This window comes from Larus michahellis, chromosome 7, assembly GCF_964199755.1.
Source record: "Larus michahellis chromosome 7, bLarMic1.1, whole genome shotgun sequence".
NCBI classification, from domain to species: domain Eukaryota; kingdom Metazoa; phylum Chordata; class Aves; order Charadriiformes; family Laridae; genus Larus; species Larus michahellis.
Genome location: NC_133902.1, coordinates 5721822 through 5746133, shown reverse-complemented (window position 1 = coordinate 5746133; position 24312 = coordinate 5721822). Strand labels below are relative to the sequence as shown.

Here is a 24312-nt window from a genome sequence, read left to right as displayed (position 1 = left end):
GACATAGCTGGGACCATGGAAAATGTGAAAGCGACACAAAGAGACAATGAAAATGATTGGCACAAAGACCACAACAAGACTCAACAGCACCACTGGCATTTAGTTTGCTTTCAGCTCAAGAGGAGGGGGGAGCCTGCCACATACAAAAGCCTATTGAAAAGGTGTTTGTCCGAAGAAGCAGTGCCAAGACTTAGACTGGGCTCCAGCTGACTTAAAGACCTTAAAAGAGAGGTTACTGAGCTATACTTCACTCATCTGCAGGGAGGAGGAGCCGTGCGGCCACGGCCAGGGCTATGGCTCAGGTTGGACAGGGAAGTTCAGAATCAAAGATTTGCTTAAAGGCATCCTGGACAGACAAAAAACTGGCAAGCAGAGATCAGAGCAGACAAAAAAGCCAAAGGATCAAAATAAGAAAAAAAAATATAGGAGAGGAAGCAGGAGTCGAAAAGGAGGCAGGTCACAAGCCAGCATCTCTGAATTTCAAAGCCTCAACAAGCTTTGAAAGCAGCAGTATCCAGCTTTACTTGCTCTAGACGAAAAAAAGCAAGCTTCCCTTTTCGGCGCAGCCAGGCTGTGCACTGCACAGAGCTGTGACACCAGTAGAGCACAACAGCCTCCGAACCCAGAGGTGACAACAGTAATACCTTGACATTGCTGTACGAGAAAGCAGCAAGAACTATGCAGAACTTCGCGAGTCCCAGGAACAACTCACACCTCTCAACTGAAAAACGCCTCTCAAAATAATTCGTAGTATCTTAGTTGCAAGTTAATTTAACTAGCTTTCATCCTCTGTATCAGAGGAAGGGCTCAGAGTTCAACATCTTACTTAGAAGAAGCAGCAAATGTCAGAATCAAAATATGTTTTAGATTCCTCAGTCAACATGACACACTGTGGAGAAAGTAGAACAAGTACAGAACATGGTGCTCTTGGGGAGATGCTAGAGAGCCGAACTAGAAAAGCAGCGCATCAAATATCTCAAGTTCTATCTTTCAAAAGGCGGGGGGCCGGGGGGAAGTATTTAGTAGAAACAAGTACCTGCTGCTGAGTGCAGAGAGCTGAAGACAGAGGACAGCTTCAGGATCTTCGTGGAATAAGTTTATGCAGAAAGACAGGCCATGAACATTGGTCTCCTCCTCCCGAAAACAGCGAACAAGAATAGCCCTTTTCTTCTCCTCCTGTTTGTGCAGCTGTAGTCTTGCTGGCAAGAGTGGAAGGAGAATGAGCTTGAAGCCTGAGGAAAAAAAGAAAACCAACAAAAAACCAGTGAGTTCCTGGGAAAAGCAGCCTATCGCCTAAGACTTGTGCGTTAAGGCTTTTGCTTTGTTCCTAGATTCATGTTCAGGCATATCATTAGCATTCCCTGCTCACTCCTTCCTCATCCTCTTCTATTGTTATGTACCAGTCACAAGCACAGGAGTTTCTTTTAAAGAATAAATTGGGAAAAAATTGATAATACAACTAAGAATTACAGCAGCTGTGTACCAGCCACCGCAGCACACCTCTGCTGGGGAGGGGATATTAGCTACAAGGTGGACAAAACCTGTTTTTCCGTAAAGTTTGGGTAGGAATTGTAACTTGCTGCCAATTTTTGTCAATTAGCTCTGTATATGCTGTTTTGGCAACGCAGACAGCTCCTCTTTGCTAGAGGCAACAAATAAGCACCTTGTTGGAAGAACATACAGCTGTTACCCGGGAACCTACTTAGCATATTTGTTTTCAAATCCAAGTTTAAAAAATAAAAAAAAAAGGCAACACAAAAACACAAACAGAAAACAAAGCAGGGTAAATTGTTTTCCTAAAGCAAGTGAAAACAAACTTGGGGACGCTTTGTGCCAGAGCTATCCAGAGATAACCAACTCAATCGAGTCGCCCCATCCTGCCCTGGTGGCACATCCAACTGCTGAGGTGAGCATCGCTTGACCCACGTACGGAACATTCAGCAACTGGTTTCACCAGCCAAGTACACCCCGTTTCTTTGCAGTTAACACCGTTGGCCTTTGGTTACAGAGACACAGAAACCCCGTTTTACCATAGAAACACTTCTAGTGTCAGTATTTATTTTTACCTTAATATACATTTATACAGGCCATAATAAAAAGGCTATTACGCAACAGTTCAGTGAGTTATTACCTAGTTTCAAGAATAATGCATGCAATTACAAAGGAGAGGTAGAAACACCGTATTAAAGACCTAAAAATACAAACATTATATAAACAAACACTTTCAAATTAACTGTTGGAAGTCCATACAGATAAATAAGGTAAAAAGTACATTACTCTGTCAAAGTAAAGGAAACACATGGTTATCCGAACACTGAAACAATATTTCGATGTGTAAGCCCTGTACAACTTTGTCAAATAGTTCAGACCACTGTGTTTAAGAGGATTAAAATGATTTTGTCCTGGAGAATGGTTTATTCAAGTATTCAAGCAGTTGAGTAACAAAAAAAAGTCCCAAAAATAAAGTGTAGGAACCATTTCCAGAGAAGCTGATCTGCCTAAATACTTTGCAAATCGGTGTCCTGATGATGATCTCATGGGATGCTTGAAATGATAATGCCTATAAGGCTAAATGAAGCTTCCCACCTCTCCCCCTAAATGCACACAAAATAATCCCGATTTTTCACACACTGTATGTAGATATTCTACATCAATTTATCAGCATCTCAAACCCCAACATTATTTTCTGGTTTTGCATGGTTCCTTGCAGAACCTTTCAGTTTACAGTATTTATTGTAATACTGCCCAAGAAACAAACTACACAGAACTGTCATTACACCCCTAGAGACTGCAGGCATTTAATGCACGTATCGCATGCACAACAAAAGATGCAACCAAATCTATATAAAAAGCAAACAACCAGCAACTCAACATTGCTATTACTGAGAAAGTCCAGAGCAGTAGTTACTCAAGTATTAGACAAATAGGTATAAAATGGAAAGGTTCACATGAATACAAGTTTTTACAGTTTGTTTGAAAGTCTTCTAGAAGCTACATTTGAAATTCTGAAAAGAATTTTATGTACACTGAAATGAAATTCAGCCAAGTCCATTGTGCCTTCTTTCTCTATTTTTTTTTTCAATATAGTTCTTCAAAAATGAATACACAGTTGCTTTAGTAAATTAGTGCAAAACAAAATATTTTGGAAGAAGATCATCAAATTGTATCCACATCAGCTGAAAACCCACTGGGCATTTTGCACAGATGGAGCGCAATTTCTTCCATTACCATCTCTCCCCCGTGTAAGAGAGCGCTTTCTCGCCATCCCTTCATATGACAAGCTGAGCCATGTTTACAACACGTGAGCTCCGATACAAGCCAGCTTAGTCCCAAAAGCTTCAAACAGCACTTGCACATGGTTAGGGTTTCCCAAATTCACTCTGCCACATTTTACTGACAACTTAAAAAGATTTTTCACAAACTTTTGAGGGAATCTTCTGAGGGAAATGTGTTTTTGTACCTGATGCAGAAGGCTCCACTCTCTATAAACCTCATGAGGAAAAAACCCCACCCTGTTCATTCAAGTCAAAGCACACGTACAAGGATCAGTTTGAAATGTGAAGAGAGATTCTTTTAAATTCTGTTGCTAGGAAGAAAAAGGAGCTGCTGGATCTGTAAGGCAAGTGTACTTTTGGAATTTCTCCTCTTTGAATATGCTGCTGTTTCTTTGGTAGTCACCACAGAAATGTAAGAATCATCTTCCACGTGGGGCAGAACAAGGACAACAATTAAGCCGTAGTGAAAAAAGTGCAGTATCACTGATGTGGTCCCTTATGTTCACACCATCTGGTCCTCAGGATATTCCTACTGCTCATATACAGCCACTGTGCTATAGCACAATGCAGAAAGCCTTCGCTCAATGCTAGATTTATCTGAAAACAGAGAGAGGTAAAATAGGTGAGGACTTCAGTATTATTTTATAATGCATTCATCACAGAATCATAGAATAGTTTGGGTTGGAAGGCACCTCAAAGATCACCTTGTTCCAACCCCCCTGCCATGGGCAGGGACACTACCCACCAGGCCAGGTTAATTCCATGTAATTTTCAGTATTTTCATTATTCAACATAAACTTACACTTGTGTACATTTTCTATATCTGCAGGGTCTTGGAGGATTTTAGTCAGTCCTTCCAGCAGCAAGGCTGCTTTGTGGTATCGATATGTAATATCTTCAGTTTGCTGAAACATCTCATCCAGAGCTGCCGACTGAACCTGGAATCATTCAGGAGATTCAGTTACATGAACTGCATTAGGCAAGTAATGAAATGAAAAATCCCAAATTAATGATGTAAAAGTGTCATTAAGAAACTATTTTTTACCTTAATTTAGTTGATCTGTTTTTATAACGGTAAGACAACAAACGGAAGTCTGAGAGAATATAGTGCCTGTGCTGTATTAACTGAGAATATTCTGCACATATGAACTATAAAAGCACTTTTTGATCTTTTGTGCACGACTACACCTTTATCAGGGTTAAGCACAATATTTGCCAGCATTTTTTGTGTGACACCTACATTAAAGAGACTTCCCTCTCATCAAAAAAGCAATTAAGTTTCCCGTATGGTTACTGCATCTGCTCCATGGCAGATTAGAAAGTTTATCAATTACATGAAAAAGCTTCCACACGTTTGCTACCATTTTTGCTTTGTATGAACAGGCTGATGTTCCTCAAATTGACATGGTAAATTGATGAAGCTACTTCTGTTGCTTCTATGTAAGCCTTACTGGATGAGACTTCAGTGCACAGGGCTGTGTGCCTTAGGAGTTCATTTCCTTCTGTTTATGTACCAAATGTGCTGATGTAGGGGAAACGTCCCCGAGGAACAGTATTTGCCAGGAACTTTAGCCACAGTTAAGGCAGGGCAGGAAAGAGAGTGAAAGACTAACAAAAATTACCATGAACAGAATTCTGGAAACATACATTCTATTTTCTGCTTATGTAGAAGAGATAGGAAATCAATTCCTTCAAGAGAAGGAAGCGATTCATCTCAATGTCCTATCGTTTAGGTAAAAGGAGTGACTTACCATTTCTACAGCACAGCTGTAGATGAGTTTCTCTGCAGTTACACTGTTGATTTCATCAATGAACCTTTGCTTGTCCGAAAAGAAACGATTCAACTTTTCCGTCAATTTCTTGCACATGCCAATACAGAATTTGTATCTCTCATTGAGGCTTTTCACAACTAGAAGAAAGGTAAGAAGATATTTAAAAAACTAAAAAAAACAAACAAACCCCCCCCAACCAATCAACAAAAAAACCCCACACAACCAAACAACAACATAGCTGAAGTTCAGCTATTCCCACCATTAGCGAAGTCAATCTGTTTAAACTTGTGCTTTTAATGTTTATTTACTCTGCCACTTCTGTGAATTAAGTATATATCAAACAATTTCCATTTCAAGTTAATAACTGCCCATTTCTTAACAGCTTCTATCTGTATCTTTGTTTACTATCAGGATTGCACAATCGTACATGCCTACAATTCTCTTGTACAGAAGAAAACAAACAAATGTTGCAACTTAAGCTTTTTGAGTGATGTATCAGCAAAGAAAATTCACAAGCAAACCAAAGTTCCTCTACCTTGCTTAACAGCAGTGGATGGGTTCAGTTTCCCCGATTTGACCTGTGCTTTGGCAAGATGCAGAGAAGATGCTAGTAACTGGGCGGCTTTCATGTACAACACCAGCTGCTCTACTTGTCTAGGAAGGAAGGGGAAAAAAAAAAAAGAGTAGTTATGTATCAAAACACCTTTCTTGAACACATTCAAGCCATGGGCAGGCACCACTTTTTAATCACAAGCCTACACAGGACCCAGCAGCAGCAGAAAAGGAAGACAGATGTTTAAAATGCGACTCCACCCCTCCCTTCCCTTCACAAACACTCTGTCACGGGTTGAGAGGACATCTGCTCGTAGTCGCTGCAGCAGCAAATACAAACTGCTTTAATGTAGACATTTTGAAAAGGAACATTTATTTGTGGGGACTAACTGCCCGAGGTCAACGTCTTACCACAAGCGACTGGGTGTACTTTTCTCTCAGCGTCATTTCCCATGGCCCTGGAATTCTCGGTTGTGAAAAGCAAATGCTTTGATGGGTATTTTTTTAATTGGGTTTTTTTTTGTTGTTTTTTTCAGGAAGAAGGCAGGAAGTAGAACTGCCCTTTCTCACCACTCTGAATTTCTCGTATTTCTCCTTGCTTTTGATTTTGTATTAGGGCTGATTGGTTCCACTGAAAAAAGGCCAAATTTGGACACTCCTTACCCTTTTCCAACCTCCACCTCGGTGCTACTGCTTCAGCCTGGCCCACAGAAATAGATGAGGGCTCAGATCTGACAGAAGCTGGTACACTCATTTCCAAGCTTAGAAATGCACTGCTGCACCTCAAGCCTGAACTCCTCACCACTTTGCCCAACTTAGGTGGCAGGCCAGAAAACACTGTCCTTTTATTTGTCTGCCAGGAAATGTCTCTCTGTCCTTTGCTCTTTCTGATCTGTCTTCAGTTGTTAAAAACTTATTCCTATAAAAGACTCTATACAGTAAAACAATCACTCCCAACAAAACCAGCATAGTTTGAATACATTTTTGTGTATTCAATATTCACTAATTCTCTTGATACTATTTGACCGCATACTTACCCCCATTCTTTGCTTAGCTGGCTGATCTGATCGACAACTATGCTCTCTTGGATTTGGTACAGCGACACTGCAGAAGTACACAGGTCTGGGTTTCCTCCTCGTACTGCTGTCAGATCCAGAACGCATTCTGTAAATGTCAGCATCATGTTTAGATGACGCAGTGTGTCTGTATGTTCTCTCTGTCAGAGGGAAAGAAGACAACAATTTAACCATTATAAGCCATACGGCAAACAAGTACACTTAAAACTCTTGCTAATCATTTAAGGATTTCTTGGTATGTCAATTCTATGCAGAAATCACATTGTAGTTGAGTGAGCACTAGGGACTACAGAACCGAACGGATGCAAACACATCAACAGGTACTAACTTGTTCTCTATTCGTTAATGATTTCAAGATACACTAGCTTATACTTCAGTGTTTTTCAACAAAGCCAATGGAATTGGGACACAGAGTTCTATGTTTGTTGAAACCTGAGCAACTAAAGGAATCACGAGTGGGACATATTACTTGTTATTATGTTATCAGCAACCCAAAAGTATGCTCGGCACTTGTATGAGAAGCCAGGAGGAACATTTGGCTTTTATTATGTAACAGACTTGATACCTACAAGAGAGCACATCTAAAGCTTCACACTTGCATGCTTCACTCTGATTTACACTTAGATCTAGAATTATTTTGTGTTAAAAGGTGGCTGTTGCCAAAGTCTACCATTTAAACTAAACAACTTCAATTGGAGCTAACAACTCACTGCTGCTTGGTGACTAAAACAGACGCTACATGCATAGTCTCTGCTCAAAAAAAAAAAGTTAGCCTTCAAAACTAATCAAACATATCTCAGCAATATTTATAATCTTTTCATTAGTAATGCAGGTCTAAACACATTTTAAACTCTATCTGTGGGAAGAATGCAGCGTACTGTCAAACATTCATGTTCTAACATATAGATTCAATAGGGATCCAAACACCTTCCAGCAAGATGTGAATGAGAAAACAGAACAGCAATCTGGCTTGAGAAATTTACAGTCCAAGGATAGCATTCTGGTGAAAGACCACCCCAATTTATGTTTTTGAAGTGTCACTCCTCCACATATTTAAAAAAAAAAAAAAATAGGACACTCTTCCCACAAGTAGGATTTAATGTCACCCACTGACTGTGAAGAAGCAGTTAAAAACAATGCCCAGAGGGACATTGCTACTGTCAGCACCCACGTCCAGAGACTTGGCATTAAAACAGAGGCCTCTTTGGAAGGCTCTGGTGAACAAAGCAGTCATGTTTCCTTTGGTTACCTATTCAAATACATGAAATGCCAGGAATAGCTACCAAAGCCACAATTGACACAGGAATATTTTCAAGATCTTAGAAAGGAATATGTGAGATAGTGAAGAGGAAACCATGAAGTGCACTGAGCAGTCCTGTTTTTACCATGTCTCTGTTTTAGCAGCATTATACATTATAGAAGATTAAATTATTTTTTCTATACCTCCATTAAAGTTTCCTCAGGCAATTCGGGAGCTTCAAAAGTGATAAAGCCCTCTAAGCTGGGAGGCGAAGTACCATAAGGCATGTACTTCAGACTCGGAGCTGCCTCGGCTCCCGGAGGAGAAGAACCCATATAAATACCAGGAGGAGAGCCCATATATACACGGCCACTAGTAGAGCAGAGAGACCCTCCAGAACTGTTTGATCCAACTACAAGAAAAATAACACACACATTCAGTCTAATCGGTTGTTCCATCTCGCAGCGCTGGGTCTGCGGATGATAGCAAATGACAAATCAGTAGTCATCACAGATTCACTCTCGGGAGGCTCTCCTCATTGTTCCTTGCATCGCTCTGTAGAGAATGCAAAGGCTACACCGTAATGAACAGTGACGATTCACAACACAGATTCTGGGAAATGGATGACAAGGATTCCAAGGCAGAGAGTCCAACAGTACGGACCAAAGGCTGTGCTATAGTTCACAAAAGCACACTGCTGCAGACTTCTGCTCATCCTGAGCGGATGAAGGCCTTTACCTTGACATCTTTGATATTTGGCAACACAGCCGATGCACGCTGAAATGCAGTCAGCTCACACCCCTTGTGTGTTGCGTCTGGTACAACGCACAGCAGCAGGCAAAAATGCAGAATCAGAAATCTAGCTTTTCCTCTCCACCTTTGTCACAGAGATCTACTATACCCCCTGCGGTGGAGTAAAGCTGTGTTACCCAGGAGGTTACACACGGCTGCATTGTAAATCTGTGCCTCTGGCTCTCTCTTTAAGAGAGAAAAGGCAGAAGTCATCTGATATTAATCTCTACTTTACAGTGCACTTTTACTGTATGGCCTAGAGAATCTATTGTGCAAGGCAGTAATCAGGTTACTGGCCCAAAAAGTGCAAGGGCAAGGCCTAGGGCAAACCTAAATACTGCATTTGAGAACAGTCCACAGTTGTCAGGTAAGTCTTACCTGAGGTGGTTCTTGTTCTGAGGACCATATGGGTGCAGGTAGGAGGGGTGGCACTGCTTGGAGGGGACCCAACAGTAAACATGACAGCCCGAGAACTTGCCCCGCTTCCCATGGAAGGAGGTGCCATCGCAACTCCGTAGGCCCCTGCTGGAGCTGGAAGAGAAAATTTCAGCAAGTTAGCCCCTATTACGTATAATCATACCAATAATTACATGCAGCAAATTGGAGCACTGCAACACAACATGCTTTGATGTAGATCCAAGACCTGAACTAGTTAGAGGTTCTGTCAGCCAATAAAACAAGCTGAGTGGACAGCCTTGGCAATACACAAAGCGTCAAGACACAGCCTTTGTAGATCTTTTTATTTTCAATCTCTCTCTGCTCTACCCTCACCTAGAAAAGAGCAACAGAGGCTCTCCAAAAGCCTGAGAACAACACCAGTCCCGCAGCAAAAGATACAACAGAGAAGTTCTAAAGGCAGACCACGACAGGTCTGGAGGACGAAGACCAGCCCTGTCTGCAGAACTCCTCCCATCTGCTCAAAAGCAAGGTGAGAACTCCTGGTGGCCATCTGTGGCAAGGGACAAGCCGGGGGAGGGAGGAGGAGAAAAATGACCCAGAATTACATAAACGCTTTCATATGAAAGCAAGGTGGAATTAGGAAATGAAACAGCCACAAATGTTGTATTAAAAATAAAACCAAACAAAAAAAAAAAACAAACCGCTCTAGCCAGTATAGGCAGTTGAGATATTTCTGTTTAGCACAGAAATAGATATTTTCCTGTCTCAGTTATTTTTAAAGCTATGCTAAAGAAATGGAACTTATCCCCTTCAAAGATTAAAAAAAGCCTTCTGTACTGAGGCTAAAAATTGTCAGAACCAATTATCAAAGTTGGAAGCAGAACTGTATCTAGTTGGCACTCCATAAAAAAACCTAGCACATAAAGACAGCTTGGATGTTCCTTACCTGTATCCATCGGTCGCTCTGTATTGAGGCTGTCTGTACTGCCTTGATACAACTGGCCACCAAGGGTAGTCTTTACCTGTTGATCTGATAGCTTCCCAGTACTGACAGACCTAGGCAGAAAAACGTATGAACTCACAATAAAGTTCTTCAGCAAGATCTTCCTATCTAACTTGCAACTAAGGATGACTTTCAGGCTCTTGGTATTTATTACAGAGAATTCTTCAACAAAAGTACAGAAAGTCTTGAAATCCCACTGTTCATCATGGACCTACTGAAATAGAGCTAACCATAAAAATAAAGAGATCTTTTTGTCTTAAAAATTTATATTGCAAATTTTGTCATATAGATTTTCAAGCAAAAACTGAACAGGCTTCACAGAGGCAATGAAATTCCATATTCAGATAATCAAAACAAAAGGGAACTAGATAGCAACACAAAGCACTCCAGGAAGTCCATGCTATATTTATACACAGTACAAAATGTTCTCGATATATACACTAAACCTCAGCATCTCCTCACAGCTCACTTTTTGCATGCTCTTCCCCTCCAAGTCACTGTGTGCGATGTACATTCTTCTGCCAAGTTACCTACCCAACTTTACAGGTTATAAATACTACAAAAGGCCTACCTGCCAAATGTAGTTTTACTGTGCTGTTCCCCTGCCTGCTTTTCACCTCCTTGGGTCGAGTGGAAGTGCGTGAAATCCCTTGGGTCAGCGATGTCTTTAGGCTGCAACGGCGTATCCACTGAGCCCTGGCGGTTAGCCAGGGCCAGCAAGTTTGAGGACGCTTGAGTTTTAGGTATTTTGAAAGGAGCTGTTGCCTTTAAGAATCAAGACCAAGAACACAGAAAAACCAAAATTAGAACCCGAAAATACTCCTGGGAATGGTTTCAGGCAGTGTGTTACCACTTAAATTGTACTGACAGTGTCAAACTTAACAAACCTTAGTAGGAGAGCCAATGATCGTTGGTAATGGAGTTTTGAACAGCCAGTCTGAGCTTCTAGGTGACGATCCCATATGTTTGGTAGGTGACGTTCCCAGGCTACCTGGCCTACTTGGTTGTGGAGAATGACCATATCCATACCCAGCATAGGATGGGCATACTGGGTCTGAATGCTGCTTTCTGAGCTTCTGCTTGTTTTGGTAAATGTCTGTGAGAGTAGGGGCACTCTGCAACCTCGCTCCCATCAAAAGTGACTGTGGAGACTGAGATGGTGGTATCGGAGAACCTGTGGGGATGAAAAACAATGACGTAAAATTCTACTTGCAGTGTTTGGAAAACCTATCAATGACGCCCAAAATGCCAGAGATCAACATTAAGCTGAAAGAAGATGGGACTGCAAATATCATAAGACATGTTTGATCATCAACTCACTAGATGGCAAGGAGAATGGATTTAGCCTGTCGGCTATTTGGACTAAGGCTACATTACACTGATGAGACGTTCAAGCTGCCAAATAGGCAAGATTTCAGGGTGACAGCTGTACTGGCAGCTGCAGTACCTCTGGCAACCTGCACCAAGACAAATAAAGTGGTTGGATTCATCAGGAATGGCATAACCAATGCTGAAGTTTCAAGCGCAGCCGCCAAGACTGTAGGTTGAATAGACGTTCTCAAGTACTGGAATTATATTCTTGCAAACAAGTGCATGAATGTGACATTGCATGATAATGACTTGTTTTGTACATGACGACTTCATTTGCAGACATAAGAGGCAGCTCATCCCATCGTTCCTACAAGAAAACCAGGTACTAAAAAGAACCAAAGTATTCAGAGGGAACGGTTTGCGATCATTACTTTAGGTAGTCATTTATTTTTCAGTCTGTCAGACTGAAAATTTTCCTAAAGCTTACTATGTACAAAGGAAGTCCACACTTAAGTATGAAGGAGAAGTTTCTCCTACAGCAAATGGAAATGGAAGAGCTATAAGCAGTCATTTAAACAGAGGGCTTTGGGGAAATGTCTCTTATGAACATCTCACCTACTCAAAGGTGCCCTTCCTCTTTCAAAATAAGGAACATGAAATTTGATGAAGTGTTCTCTTCCTTGTGGTATTTTTGCGTCTCATGATGAGGAACTGTGCAAAGTTACAAATAGTACATAAGACTTCAACTTTATGGCCACAGCTTCCCAGATAAAATGCCTATCTTTGTAACCTCAAAGAACTGACACTGAAGTGACAATTTCACTCACGGTTTGTTGTGGGGTTTTTTTTGTTTGGTTGGTTGTTTTTTGTTTTTTTTTAAGAAAAAGGCAAAACTGAAAACGAACCATACTAGCTAGATAAGATTTTTAAGAGATGGCCAAGACAATCTTCTGAGAAAGGCTCCGTTTCACAAATGTATGCTCAGAAAAACATCACAAACTTCTTGCAGTTTGCCCAGTGAAGGGCCCAGCTGTTAAGATACGTCTTTCAACCTTCTTAAGCCTATGCTTTTGCTAGTTAGATTTTGAATATGAGCTACTTCATCTTGATTTCATTCCTCTCCACTAAACAGTATGTTTTAGAAAAGCCTTTCTGCCTGCAGCTCCAACAGAGGGATCAAGTCTATTTCTCACTAACTTCCCAGCCAAGAATGCGCTTGTTTGAAATCCCTCTACTCGTCTGTCTCATAGCATTGAAAGTCCTCACCTGTCGTTTCAGAAACCAGTCTTAAATCTCACTGGTTACTGTTCTAGTGTCATTGCCACCACAGGAAAGGCTTCTGAATTAGAAGTTTGTCCCCTGCTGCCACTGGCAGCAAGAGCAGCTCAATTAGTTCAGAAGCTACATTGCGACAGACGTCTTCAGTCTTTAGAAAATCTCAGTACAGATGACCTCACTTCACCCAGAAGCAAAAGCCAGCTTCCCATACCCATTTAAATGCTCAGAAATAGACTTGCTGCAATTTGTGGTATTTTACAAATAGGAATACCACTGCATTCATTTGAAATTAAGAAATAAAGTCAAGTAGGAAACGAATGCAGGAAACAGATGAAGAAATGAAACATTAAAAACCCTTACAGCCATAAACACAGTGCTGTGTGTTACAAATCAGTTTGACACTGGCAAAAGACGCTAAACCAACAGCCCTACAAAATTCTATCCAAAGAAGATGCCACAAGACAAGCATACACACTGCTTCATATCCTCTTCACACACACATCCTTTTTTTTTTTTTTTTTTTTAAGAGAAGAGACTATTTCAAACCTGAGGATTCATTCCTTGTCTTTTGTTGAGACTGTCAATGGCATAGCAATTATGAAGGGAATTTTTAAGACATGTCATAGAACTTATTTCATACGGATGAAACCATTCCCAGATATTTGAAATATGACTACTCCAAGAAATACGGAGGCTCTGTCATCTCCAGATTATCTTGGTAAGTGTTTAAATGGGGGGAAAACCCACAATGCAGTTTCAACACCACCTCTTAGAAAGTCAAAATAAAGAACATAACTAGTATTTTAGATAAAAAAGAAACTGCACCCAAAATGTGCATAGAGCAAAAGACCACGCTGCTGAATTGCATATTCTTAGGCCCAATCCTTCTGGCGTTACAGCGCGATTCCACCTTTAACAGTCTCAGAACATCTTCAAGTTCTACTTCTCCCTGATCTTCTTTTTTTTTTTTTCTGCTGGCATGTCATAATAATTTATGACTTGCAAAGCTTACTGAATGCTTAGCAACACTAGCATCAGATTCCAGTCAATTTCCTGAGGGAATGACGAAAACGTGCTGCACGCTGTACACTGGCAGTTCTTCCTCCCTTCTCTGAGGGCTGGCATGACAGAGCTGGTCTATCAAAACCAGATTTTGAAAAGCATGTTACTACCATTCATAATAATCCATTCACTTCCATCCCTGTTTAAAGATGGGCATTACCAGAGTTGTTTTTTCATCTTGAGGAAAAGAAACTTTAGTTGCTCTCTGATTGTGTAGGGAATTAGTTATGGGGAAAGGTGTCTTGATGCAGCCACAACCAGGTGAAGTTTCTAGAAACATAGTGCACCACTTTACCCAGTGTCACCTATTAACCCATACTAATGTAGTGTTGACTCTCCTCCCCCTTCACAAAACGCTGTAGAAGCTCTATCAAACTAGCACCGGTTGCACTGTCTAAAGTCACTCACCTGAGAAGTTTCTACTCCTTGCTTCATGTCCTTGAAGCTGTCCGCAACAACAGTGTCCAAGCTGCTCAGGTATGGTTCCAACTATGCAAACAAAAATAAAAATGTGAATTTACACTTTATACTTCACCTACAAATGAAGGTAAAGCAAAAAAAAAACCTAGCTACTTTACTTCTGTGAGTCATTTAACAGAAATGATTTCCGCAAATGTGACCTAGTTGGGCAGATTTTGGTTTAAGATAATTTCAAGCAAGAATTACTGTCCTGAATTACTGTTCCAGATAAACCTTTACTAATTGCTAAGAATTTATCGGCTTACCTAGTGGTGAAGGAGAATACGGTCTAGAAGATCCTGTGGATAACCTGCGCCCAACACCTTGTGCAGTGTCCGCTGGTACTGGAGAACAGGAGCCCATCTTCATGAAGCCCATTGGGCTGGTATTTGAGCGTCTCACAACTCCAGCTCTAACAAGGTGAAAAGAATGGTTACACACGCTACAGTAACTGGTTTCTTGAGATAAGCTTCAGAATTCCCTAAAGAGTATAATGATCAGTTAAAGAAAATACTGATACTTAAAGAGAAAGCTATGATGTGGAAGCTTATTAAGCTAATAACTTAAGCTAAGCTTCCCATACTGAAAACAAGCATAAGCTTCCCATACTGAAAACAAACAAGATTTAATTCCCTTTGTTCACATTGACTTTTTAACTTTCAATGCCATAATAGTCTGTTGACTGGAGAAAATTAAAACGGATATCCCTTAGTACATGGATTCCTAATCTTCAAACAACTTGATCATAAAATTTTGAATATTAAATGTATTGCTGCAAATGCCCATTTTTATGTCAATAAAGATTATGACAAAGTTTTCATATTGGGTCTGCTACAGAGGTCAGATAACCGAAAACAGGTTATTTAAGGGAAAACTTACTTCCCCAGTTGTAGCACCTAGTATAAAAACAGAGATCATGAAAAAAACCTAAAAAATGCAAGGAACCATGGATTTTGTTTTTGTAAAGAACTCAAGGGTTCCGAGTAGTCCGTTTCCGAGTCTTTGACCTTCACCATGTTGCTCCTGTAGACCACAAGGCAGAGAATAAGTCTGGCACACTAGAGCTTTGTAAAAAGACAAGCTGGTAGCTAGCATGCCAAAAATTGTTTCCTTGATATTCTACAGAACAATGTGTTCATTTCATCACTACATGCGTGAAAACAAAACATAACTTATTACTGACTTTCTAGTTTATGATGTAATGCCATATAATACACAAAGAGGAATAAAAAAAGCAAGACTTCACCTTTTTACCTTCTTGGGTTGCATTTGAGTGAAAGAACAAGCTCATTTTGTTTTCGTGAAAGATTTCAAGTGCCCATCCAACAATCTCGAGATTGTGAAGGACTGTTATTTGTTATCATTAAAATGTGTCTTTAATATGTTTTTTTGTGCAGAAAAAAAAATTACATCAGCAAGAAAGCACGAACATCTGTCAGGGTACAAACACAAACCAGAACCAAGAAAAGGAGTTAAAAAACCCAACCAACTCACCTTGGTGATCCGTGGGGGTTTGACACGGGGCTGGCGGTAGAGGAGAGGTTCTGTTCTATGCGCTGGTAATTCCGTAGCTGAGTGGGAACTGGGATAGGTGCTGTTTCGCTGCGGGGGGATACCGAAGGCTGACAATGCCTGAAGTTGGAAGGTGTGGAGACAGGAGATGAATATAGGCAGATAGGTCCGTCTCTGAATTGTACCATTGTTGAAATTTCAAGAAAATCTAGGAAACAGGCAAATAAGCTGCTTCTGCACTCCCTGCATGCAATGTGATCTTAGCTTGTCCTAATCTAGCTCTAACGCTTCACGGAGGATGAGCAGGAGCTGTTTGCTACTAACTACCTTTCTTACACTGACTAGTATCAGATCAAGCTGAGAGCACAGTACAAGCTGAAGCCCTTCGTCACGCATCACAGCAATCTACAGGTCCCTCCAACTTCCTGCCAATCAACCCACTCTGTTTACCACGCTTCAAAATAGCGTTCTAGGAAAACCCATTGCGCTAAGAACAGGAAGTTCAGCAGCAGGGCTGGAATGTGTACAAAAGCCACTAAAGCACAGTCAGAGATATCCCAAGAGACACCGTGAACTCGCAAAAGGAAAACAGGTTATGTAAGCAACCCCCGACAAAATGACCAAAACCACACACCTGAACATTAATCCACAGACTCCAACTGCAGATTAGCATTGCCCGAGTTCAGCTGAAGTGTCAGTGACCTGGCTTACCTCGGTGTACTATCTGATAAGGGAATCAAACCACTGCAACGTAATCAGTTACCAACGCTTTTAAAAGACAACAGAATTCAATGGAAAGAATTTCAAACTAATGGGCTTTTTGGAAGATAATCAGTTTAGTATCTGTCCTTTACTGACCACCTTTTCAGAGAAAGGTTAAAAATTCTTAGAGGAAATCTGAAAAAAGTTCTACCATGAGCTCTGAAAACAAGCAGTTACAGCACTCACTGCAAGGCTGCAGCTGAACAGAAATCTGGGTTTCTGACTGTATGTATCCTATTTTCTTTGCTGCCTCTGAGAATGAAATATTACTTCCTAACATGCACAGAGCTTCCTTAGCAAAAGAAAAGAAGTTTGTCCTTCTTATGGCCACCCAATTTTTAGATACTACCGAGTAATGTGGAAGTCAGCTGTGAGCACAGAGTCAGTGGAAGACCTGAAAGATTCCACGCGAGAAGGTCTCAAAAGTGGGAAGCAGATGGAGGCAGTGGGCAGCCTGCTAGGACTAACACAACAGGCTGAGGTAGCACAGGGAAGATTCCCTACGTCTGACCTCCGGGAGAGGGGAAGCAGATGTTATTTGAACTGTGGCAGTGACAATGAAGAGGCCACGAAGGCACTTCAACTTTTAGAGTATTCAGCATGCAAAATGCCTTCCCTTGCTGTCACGCACCCTTGCAGGTAGGGCCAAGCAAGCTCTGCGAGCCGCGGGCTAGCTGGAGGCAGCAATGCTGTGTTAGCGTGGTGGAGAGGCACGGCACCGTACTTGGCCTTCCATCCTGGCTCCCCAGCTCAGGCCCAAAGCTAAGCTCTGCTTAGGCATCCTCGAGTCTGATGTGGTTTGTTACTAGTTCAAGAAAGTGCAATACAGATGCGTGCAGAGTTGCATGCAAATCTTGTTTCTCTGAGATCCAAAGAATAAAATTAGCAATTAACCACAGGAGAGTGAACCATCTCTACCTATTCTGCCTACTCTGGCTGGAGCCTGAGAAGTGTTACAGCCTCTTCTTCTTGACATAAAGCAGCATAACTATCGGTACGATTCATTCAGTTTGATTAGCTAATCAGAAAAATTAATATGGCATAACCTTTTGTAAAAAAAAAAATAAAAAAAAAATTACACACTATGAAAAAACCTCTCTCAGGAAATAAAAAACCAAAACCAAAGCCCAAAAGCAGCATCTTGCAGAGTACCAGAGACACACTCTGCTTTCTTCAGACCATGCCCCAAGCAGTCAGTTAGTTACCAAATTTACTCAACCAATAATTAAAGCAAACTATTATAGTACAGACACTGAAAGTGTGAACAGTAGGCACCTGTTTCTAATCACACGACCGTTTAGCTCTTAACTTAGTAATGTACAGATAACATAACTGGCATATTTTCACAAAACCTCTAACTCTAAAAACTGTGATGCCTGACACAATTTAAAATAGGAAATTACAATGTATTTATAATACACTGTACACGGACAATCCAGAGCAAATAGATCTTTACAGACAAACCATCCCCATTAGCTGACCTTAAACACAAAATGTAAGACCGAAGCTGTATTGATAGCCCATGTCAGCAGATTTTACAAACTGCACAAAGATCAGCACAAAGTAGCAAACTTTTCTTGTGACAAGCGTTTCTAAACAAATAATGCTGACTCGCAGCCCTGCAGTATTAGCATAAGCCAAAAATACACCCAACATAATAGCTTTATTCCCCATTTAGCCACTCATCCTCTTTCTGTTTGTACTGAAAATGTTGTGAAATTCATTACTTGGTCAAATGACAAATCTAACTCTTCTGTTTACATATTACATGAGTAGTTAAACAGCATGATTAAGCTTTACATTTTCCAATATACTACAGGAAAGGTTTCAGGCAGCACTGATGAATATCAGTGCTATTTCAAACTAGCAGAAATCAGTGCTATTTCAAACTAGCAGAAGCTTCATCAACAACCACGTGGAAGAAAGAGGACTTATTAACAGTCCTGCTGATGGAAAAGCTGCAATACATGTTTACCTCTTTCATGTGACTTCTTTGGTATCTTGTGAGGCACAAACACGAAATTCACAGTAATTGCTTGCACAGAAGCCACACCCAGTTACCAGACACAACACAATCCAGCCACAAGACACAAATCCATAGCAATCTGGGTTTTGCAAATTCCTCTTCTCTCACAACTACTTCTTAAAATGTATACTGCATTCAACATCTTGACTCACTAAATGAAGACTGTGCTGTGCTTCATTAACACCAAAAAGGACAAGTCAGTTATGTCTCTAAGTTTCTGCTTTCAACCAGTTCAAAATTTAAACAGACCAAAGCATGCTGTCTTTCCTTAAGGAAATGTTTTGGGGATGCACCAGAGACAGAAATTAGCTACACAACTGTCAGCCTTTAGAATCATTAACTGTAGAGAGCCTGGAAAAAACAGGTATAGTTTCTAGTTCAATTCAGTTTCCAGTAGCCACCCACAAAATAAAAAAAAAAAAATAAATATCGCAGCAGAGAACCTTTTTAAAAGAGAGGAAATGCTAAGCCTACATCACACACCTGTTTGGTGTACCAGAAGCAGTACTTCGAGAAGAGGCTGAGGATGGTTTCTGTACAGTTCCTGAGCTTCCAGAAATAGTTAATGGTGACTGCCTGTGAAAACAAAAACCATTGTCAAAAGACAGGTCTTCACATCAGAGAAACTACCTACTTTGCATCAAAACTTGCTGAACTCAAGCCGTTTGCAATATTCTTATTAAATTCAACTTGGCATATTCATCTTTAAGTCCACACACAGCTATGTAAACCCATCACTGCCAAAACCCCAGCAACTCCTTCTACAGCTGCAGTGTCAATTTTAGAACATGAGATGACTTTTGGATAAAGCTCAGCACACCTACCCTCCACACATCAAGAACTCGCTCGAAGCCCGCCTGCCAGCTGCTCCCAATGGCATATCATCTACAGTAAGCAGAAGAACACATTGAAAATCCGCATCATGAAGCAGAATCTTAAAAAAACCCCACCACATCTCCAATACCGCTGTTACAGAAATAATCTCTTCTGACAAATTTCTAAGAACATGTAAATTTTCCACAAACTGCTTTGTGTATGAAAACACCTCAAATGTGACCACCAACAAAAATGTAACTGGGGAAGACAGTTCTTTAACAATCTTTTTTGTTGTTTGTTTTTGTTGGCGTTGGTTTTGGGTATACTAATTGTAATAATTTTGAAATAAAATCCATTGTTTAAGAGTACAAAGTACAAGCATCAGGAAATTTATAATAACAAATGACAGGAACCCTTCAGAAATCAAGACACTAATTTGGTCAAATATTTAACATGAGTTGGTGGCATTGTACAGAAATCAGCTGACTAGCTTCCCAGTGGCAGTTCAGGTTTGGAAGATGTCATAAAGTGGCAACGTGCTACATCCAAGTCTTTCTACTGTATAAGCCAGTCTGATGCCTTACCCTTTATGTTAGATGTTTTTGATGTATTTACCTACACTTGTTTATTATCTAAAGCTCTACAGCATGGTCTATAAACATTCAGTTAGTCTGGAGGTAACAATGTGCCTGCCTCCACTAAGAGAATCCTTGGGCTTCTTATCAGTGGTTGTTTACAACCAACTCTTTTCTTCTACTGCCAAATCCCAGTATTTTCCATGATTTTAAATCACCCTTCTATCCTTGGCATATCTGGCTACTCAATTGAAAGTGAAAATGTCCCAGATGGACATGTAGGTATATCAAAGAGTCTCCCTTCAAACTAATGAAATGAGTTCCAATGTGAACTGAGCCACATTTAGAGAAAAGATAGCCAAAAAATAACAGGACATAAAGGTACGTTACAAGTGGAAATTGTTTTGAAATGTAAAAATAAGGAAAGTCCTTACATGAGTGGTCTGAAGAGATGTTGTGTGGGACAAGAACGAAGTCATCTGTGTCACAAGAAGAGTTCTTGCTACTGGTACTGGCAGAGTCTTTAGAGACTTGAAGGTAGTTAGGAGGACCCAACGGAGGGGAAGACAAATTTTCTTCTTGAATATGCTGCATGTCTGGCAGAGACTGGAGGGGCAGTGCAAAAAGGGAAGTAAAAAACCCCACTGTAAATACAGTGATTCAGAATGCAGAATTGCTCTTTTAACTATGAAGCTTCTAAAGTAAGAATCATCACTAGCTTCGACCACAAAAAAAGATAAATCTTGGGCCGTTTTTTGCTTCTTAAGTATTCAGAAATATAAAATGTATTTGAATTTGGAAATGTCAAATACTGGATAACCCTGTAGTGTCAATTTAGACAATTCTATATTAAATAGGCTGTGAATTTAAACAATTGCAAATTATTCAATCATTCCTGATAAAACAGATGCACCTCTTCAAAATATCACATAAAATTGAAGTCATCAGTTTGTATCAGAATAAGGGGCCTTCGCCAATGCTGTGATTTAACCCCAGCCGGCAATGAGGAGCTCACAGCTACTCTAGGATTTGACATGTTGGGTTTTTTTAACAAAAAAGAACAATAGAAAACCCACAAAGTACAACACAAAGAGCAAGAAAGAACCAAAATGTTAATGCCATTCTTCTTGCAAAAGACAGGGGTATTCCTTGCTCTGTGCTCTTAAACACAAGTTTACACTTTCATGAATTGAAAGATCTAAAATTCAGTAACTCTTGGCTAAACATTATAGAAAATATTTTCTGGAGATTGTTCTGTAAAACAGAGAACTTACTGGAGGAGAAGCAAAACGGCATGAAGGAGAGCTACCACAGGAACTGCCAGAGACTGAGCCTGCATACGTGGGCACCGGTACAGGACAAGCTAGAAGAGGAAAACCCAAGGGAAAAAAAAACGGGACTCAGATTTCAAAAGGCTGAATTTCAAACAAACTCATTTCCTCACTGCTTTTCATTCATAAACCCTTATACAACTTACAAGCACAGCACATCCTTAAACACACAAGGGTATTTAAGTTCAGTTGAAATGTCAAAGGAACTAGTAAATAAGTATCACATTTTGTCTAGCATAATACAAAAAAGGATTCAACACTTAGCCTCACAATAGAGCACAAGTCAGACTCAGCAAAATGCCTCATAAACACTTGGTGTGATATTTGGCACATCTTTCTGTGTTCCAGCCCCAACATTCACCATTTACACAAATAAGTGGAAAACCAAAACTACTTACACTTTTTGACTGTTGAAATCTGATCCAGGAAAGGGTGGTTGAAAAATGCTTCTATAGAACAAGAAACAACAACCATGGTGAGGAAATGTACAAATGACAGAATTTACAGACTATATTGCAGATAGTGATAAATTGTTGCGTTCCCAGAATCAATATTTCAGGGCCAGAGGGTGAAGAGCTTATAAAAGATTAAAGCCTTCTATGCAATATGTTGCTATAGCATTTGGAAAGGAAACCAAAATCAATTTAAAAACTTCAAACAACAGCCAGCAAGGCAAATCAGACTGAACTACTGTAGGACATTTTATGACTACACTTAAGGATCATGTACACAAGAAGCCTTCCCATACTCATCATGAAATTTTGTTCTCTACGTTCAATGTGTTACTAACTCAGTTTTAATTTCTCTTCTAAATGATGAGCATCTCTCACATGCTGAAGTATTTTCACTTCTGAAATACTGAAAGTATTTTCACTTCTACCTCTCCCAAGGAGCTTCTTTTTGAACCCATTAATGCTACTCCTTAGGTGGCCAAAAATCCCAACAGAGCTGCAGCCGTCCTCCTTCCCACTTCCCAACAGCAGAACGTGACCTGGACAACCAGCTCACAGTTCAAACCAGAATTAAACACAGTTTCTTTAACAATTTCCTCAGTTAACTTGTTACTGTTACAATAGAAACATTTCGGTTTCCTTGTAAATGGCCATGCTGAGATGCACTTAATTGACTTAGCTTAACAACCTGGCTAGAAGTTCACAGGGAAAGTTTTATTCTACAAGAAGTGACCCTCAGCTAGTTAAGGCAAATTGAGGGTTGGTAGAAGCTAGCTGCTGAGCTTTTGAACTTTAACGTTCTAACAGCTGAGGAAAAACAATGCTGTTCATCAGACCTAAGTAAATAACAAGCTAAAAAAAAAAAAAGAAAGAATCTGAGGCCTGCAGTATCTCCTCTTCCTTCAACAACACTTTCTTCCACAACCCGATAAGGACGGGAGGCTAGCTGTAATGCAAGAACAATGTAATGATTAACTTTAACATGAGGATCAGGTGTTCTTCAGCTTTTGTACAACACCTGCTGTTCTACTTTATATTGCTGGAAGATCAACAAGATTTCCAATGCTATTTTTACTTTAACAACAGGCAACTGGGCTGAGTTATACACTCTCCCTTTCACTCCCTTCGCTAAGCACATTCCAGAGCAGCCCCTTTGAGGCCCTTTAAGTGGCTCAGCCAAGGAAAACACGACTTTCATCACTACCATTCTGCTTTCTATTTTTCTTTCTAAGCACAAATGCATTCTCCCACTACCACACATAACTGAATTTCCCATGTTTGAAGAAACTGTAGGGATCCTAACACCCTGAGGGCAAAGTGGGATCAATTACTAAAAGTCCATGTTCGTGATGTATTAATTCTTCTACACATACAGATTTATGTATCACCCTCTGAATATTGTCACTACCATTTGGGACATTTTACACAGTTATCATGAGTTTTATCTGGATCTGACTTCTATTTAAGTTTTTATGTACAGCAGTTAAATTGAGTTATGACAGTCACACCTACACACAAAACCCCATGCCTGGTTTTCAGAAGAGCAGCACCTTAATTATGCTAGTATTGATGTTTTACATTCCAAATTACTAAAAAAAAAAAAAAAAAAAGAAAAGTTTGCTATTTCTTGGAGCGAAACATAGCAGGCATTGAAAAGGAAAAAGAAACAGGTAGCTAGCAGAGTCTTGAGCTTCAAGTGAAGAACTAAAACACCTTTTGAGTCCTCTCTCCACAGCCTAACAAATACAGCCTTCTTATCACAAGTACAGAAGGACCACATGTGATGAATGAGTCAATTTGTGTATTTCAGTACTGCATCAAACCCAAGCTTGCCTGCGTAACTAAAGAGCAATGGTGAAGTTCCAGAAGCAGAAACAAAAACTGAGCATGTCTGACTTTTGGGTGCAACTCACCCAGGGATCTCAGCATCAAAAGAGCGAATAGCTTACGGTAAGGACGAACTGGGTCTTGTCTACAAAGAGCCTGGAGAGACTTTAAGGTTTAGGCTCTTTCTCACCATTGCATAGATCAAACTGGATGGGTCACCTGTCTTGTCGCTTAAACAAATCTCAGTATAAAGCATGTTGCTATTGATATAAAATAAAAATAACTAAAAAGATAACGGTATTTAGATAAGTTAGGTTTAATTAATTAAAGGGTTAAGATTTACATTTCCTATGGCAGCTACGATAAAACTGCAATAACAAATAGTGCTATGAAGTTTAAAGAACTAATAAAAATTTAACTTTTCAGTGGTCATCTTTTAAAAATGCTTCCTGAGTTTGCATTAATAAAAAGAAAAAAAAGCATTACTACTTTTGCAGTAATAGGTAACAAAAACCCCAGCAATAAAAAGGCTTTTGGAGACTGAAGCGAGTAACAGACAATCCAGCCAGTGCAAAGCACACACAAATCTAAACTCTACTCCTGACTAATTTTGAAGAGGCAGCCGTTGTAGCTGTTCTGAATGATTCAATAGTACTGATCTGAGGCCTTGAAATCTTGAGGCCTTGAAATCTTAAGAAGTTAGAACAATGTTCTGCAACCAAAGATCTCCAGCTAAAGAGAAAAAGCCAAAGACAGCAGCAAACCGGAGCCAAACAAGTTCCCTTTTGTTAA

The 24312-nt window shown here is 40.2% G+C and overlaps 1 protein-coding gene across 2 annotated transcripts in view; it reads right to left on the bottom strand.

Annotated features, from left to right (window-relative positions):
• Positions 1-2041: 2041 nt before the first annotated feature.
• Positions 2042-24312, bottom strand: part of ULK2 (unc-51 like autophagy activating kinase 2) — a 42572-nt gene continuing 20301 nt past the window's right edge. Inside the window, exons 11-28 of one of the 2 annotated variants that reach the window (XM_074596031.1) lie at positions 21640-21690; positions 21185-21273; positions 20345-20516; positions 19344-19404; positions 19003-19095; positions 15714-15851; positions 14486-14631; positions 14169-14249; positions 10997-11283; positions 10681-10874; positions 10053-10162; positions 9086-9238; positions 8119-8327; positions 6637-6815; positions 5583-5701; positions 5027-5184; positions 4078-4213; positions 2042-3872 (exon numbers count right to left, since the gene is read on the bottom strand). In XM_074596031.1, coding sequence (XP_074452132.1) covers positions 3805-3872; positions 4078-4213; positions 5027-5184; positions 5583-5701; positions 6637-6815; positions 8119-8327; positions 9086-9238; positions 10053-10162; positions 10681-10874; positions 10997-11283; positions 14169-14249; positions 14486-14631; positions 15714-15851; positions 19003-19095; positions 19344-19404; positions 20345-20516; positions 21185-21273; positions 21640-21690 — 2444 coding nt within the window. In that variant the 3' untranslated portion in view covers positions 2042-3804. The remainder of the gene's footprint in view (positions 3873-4077; positions 4214-5026; positions 5185-5582; positions 5702-6636; positions 6816-8118; positions 8328-9085; positions 9239-10052; positions 10163-10680; positions 10875-10996; positions 11284-14168; positions 14250-14485; positions 14632-15713; positions 15852-19002; positions 19096-19343; positions 19405-20344; positions 20517-21184; positions 21274-21639; positions 21691-24312) is intronic. The other variant, XR_012588500.1, reaches the window with a different exon arrangement.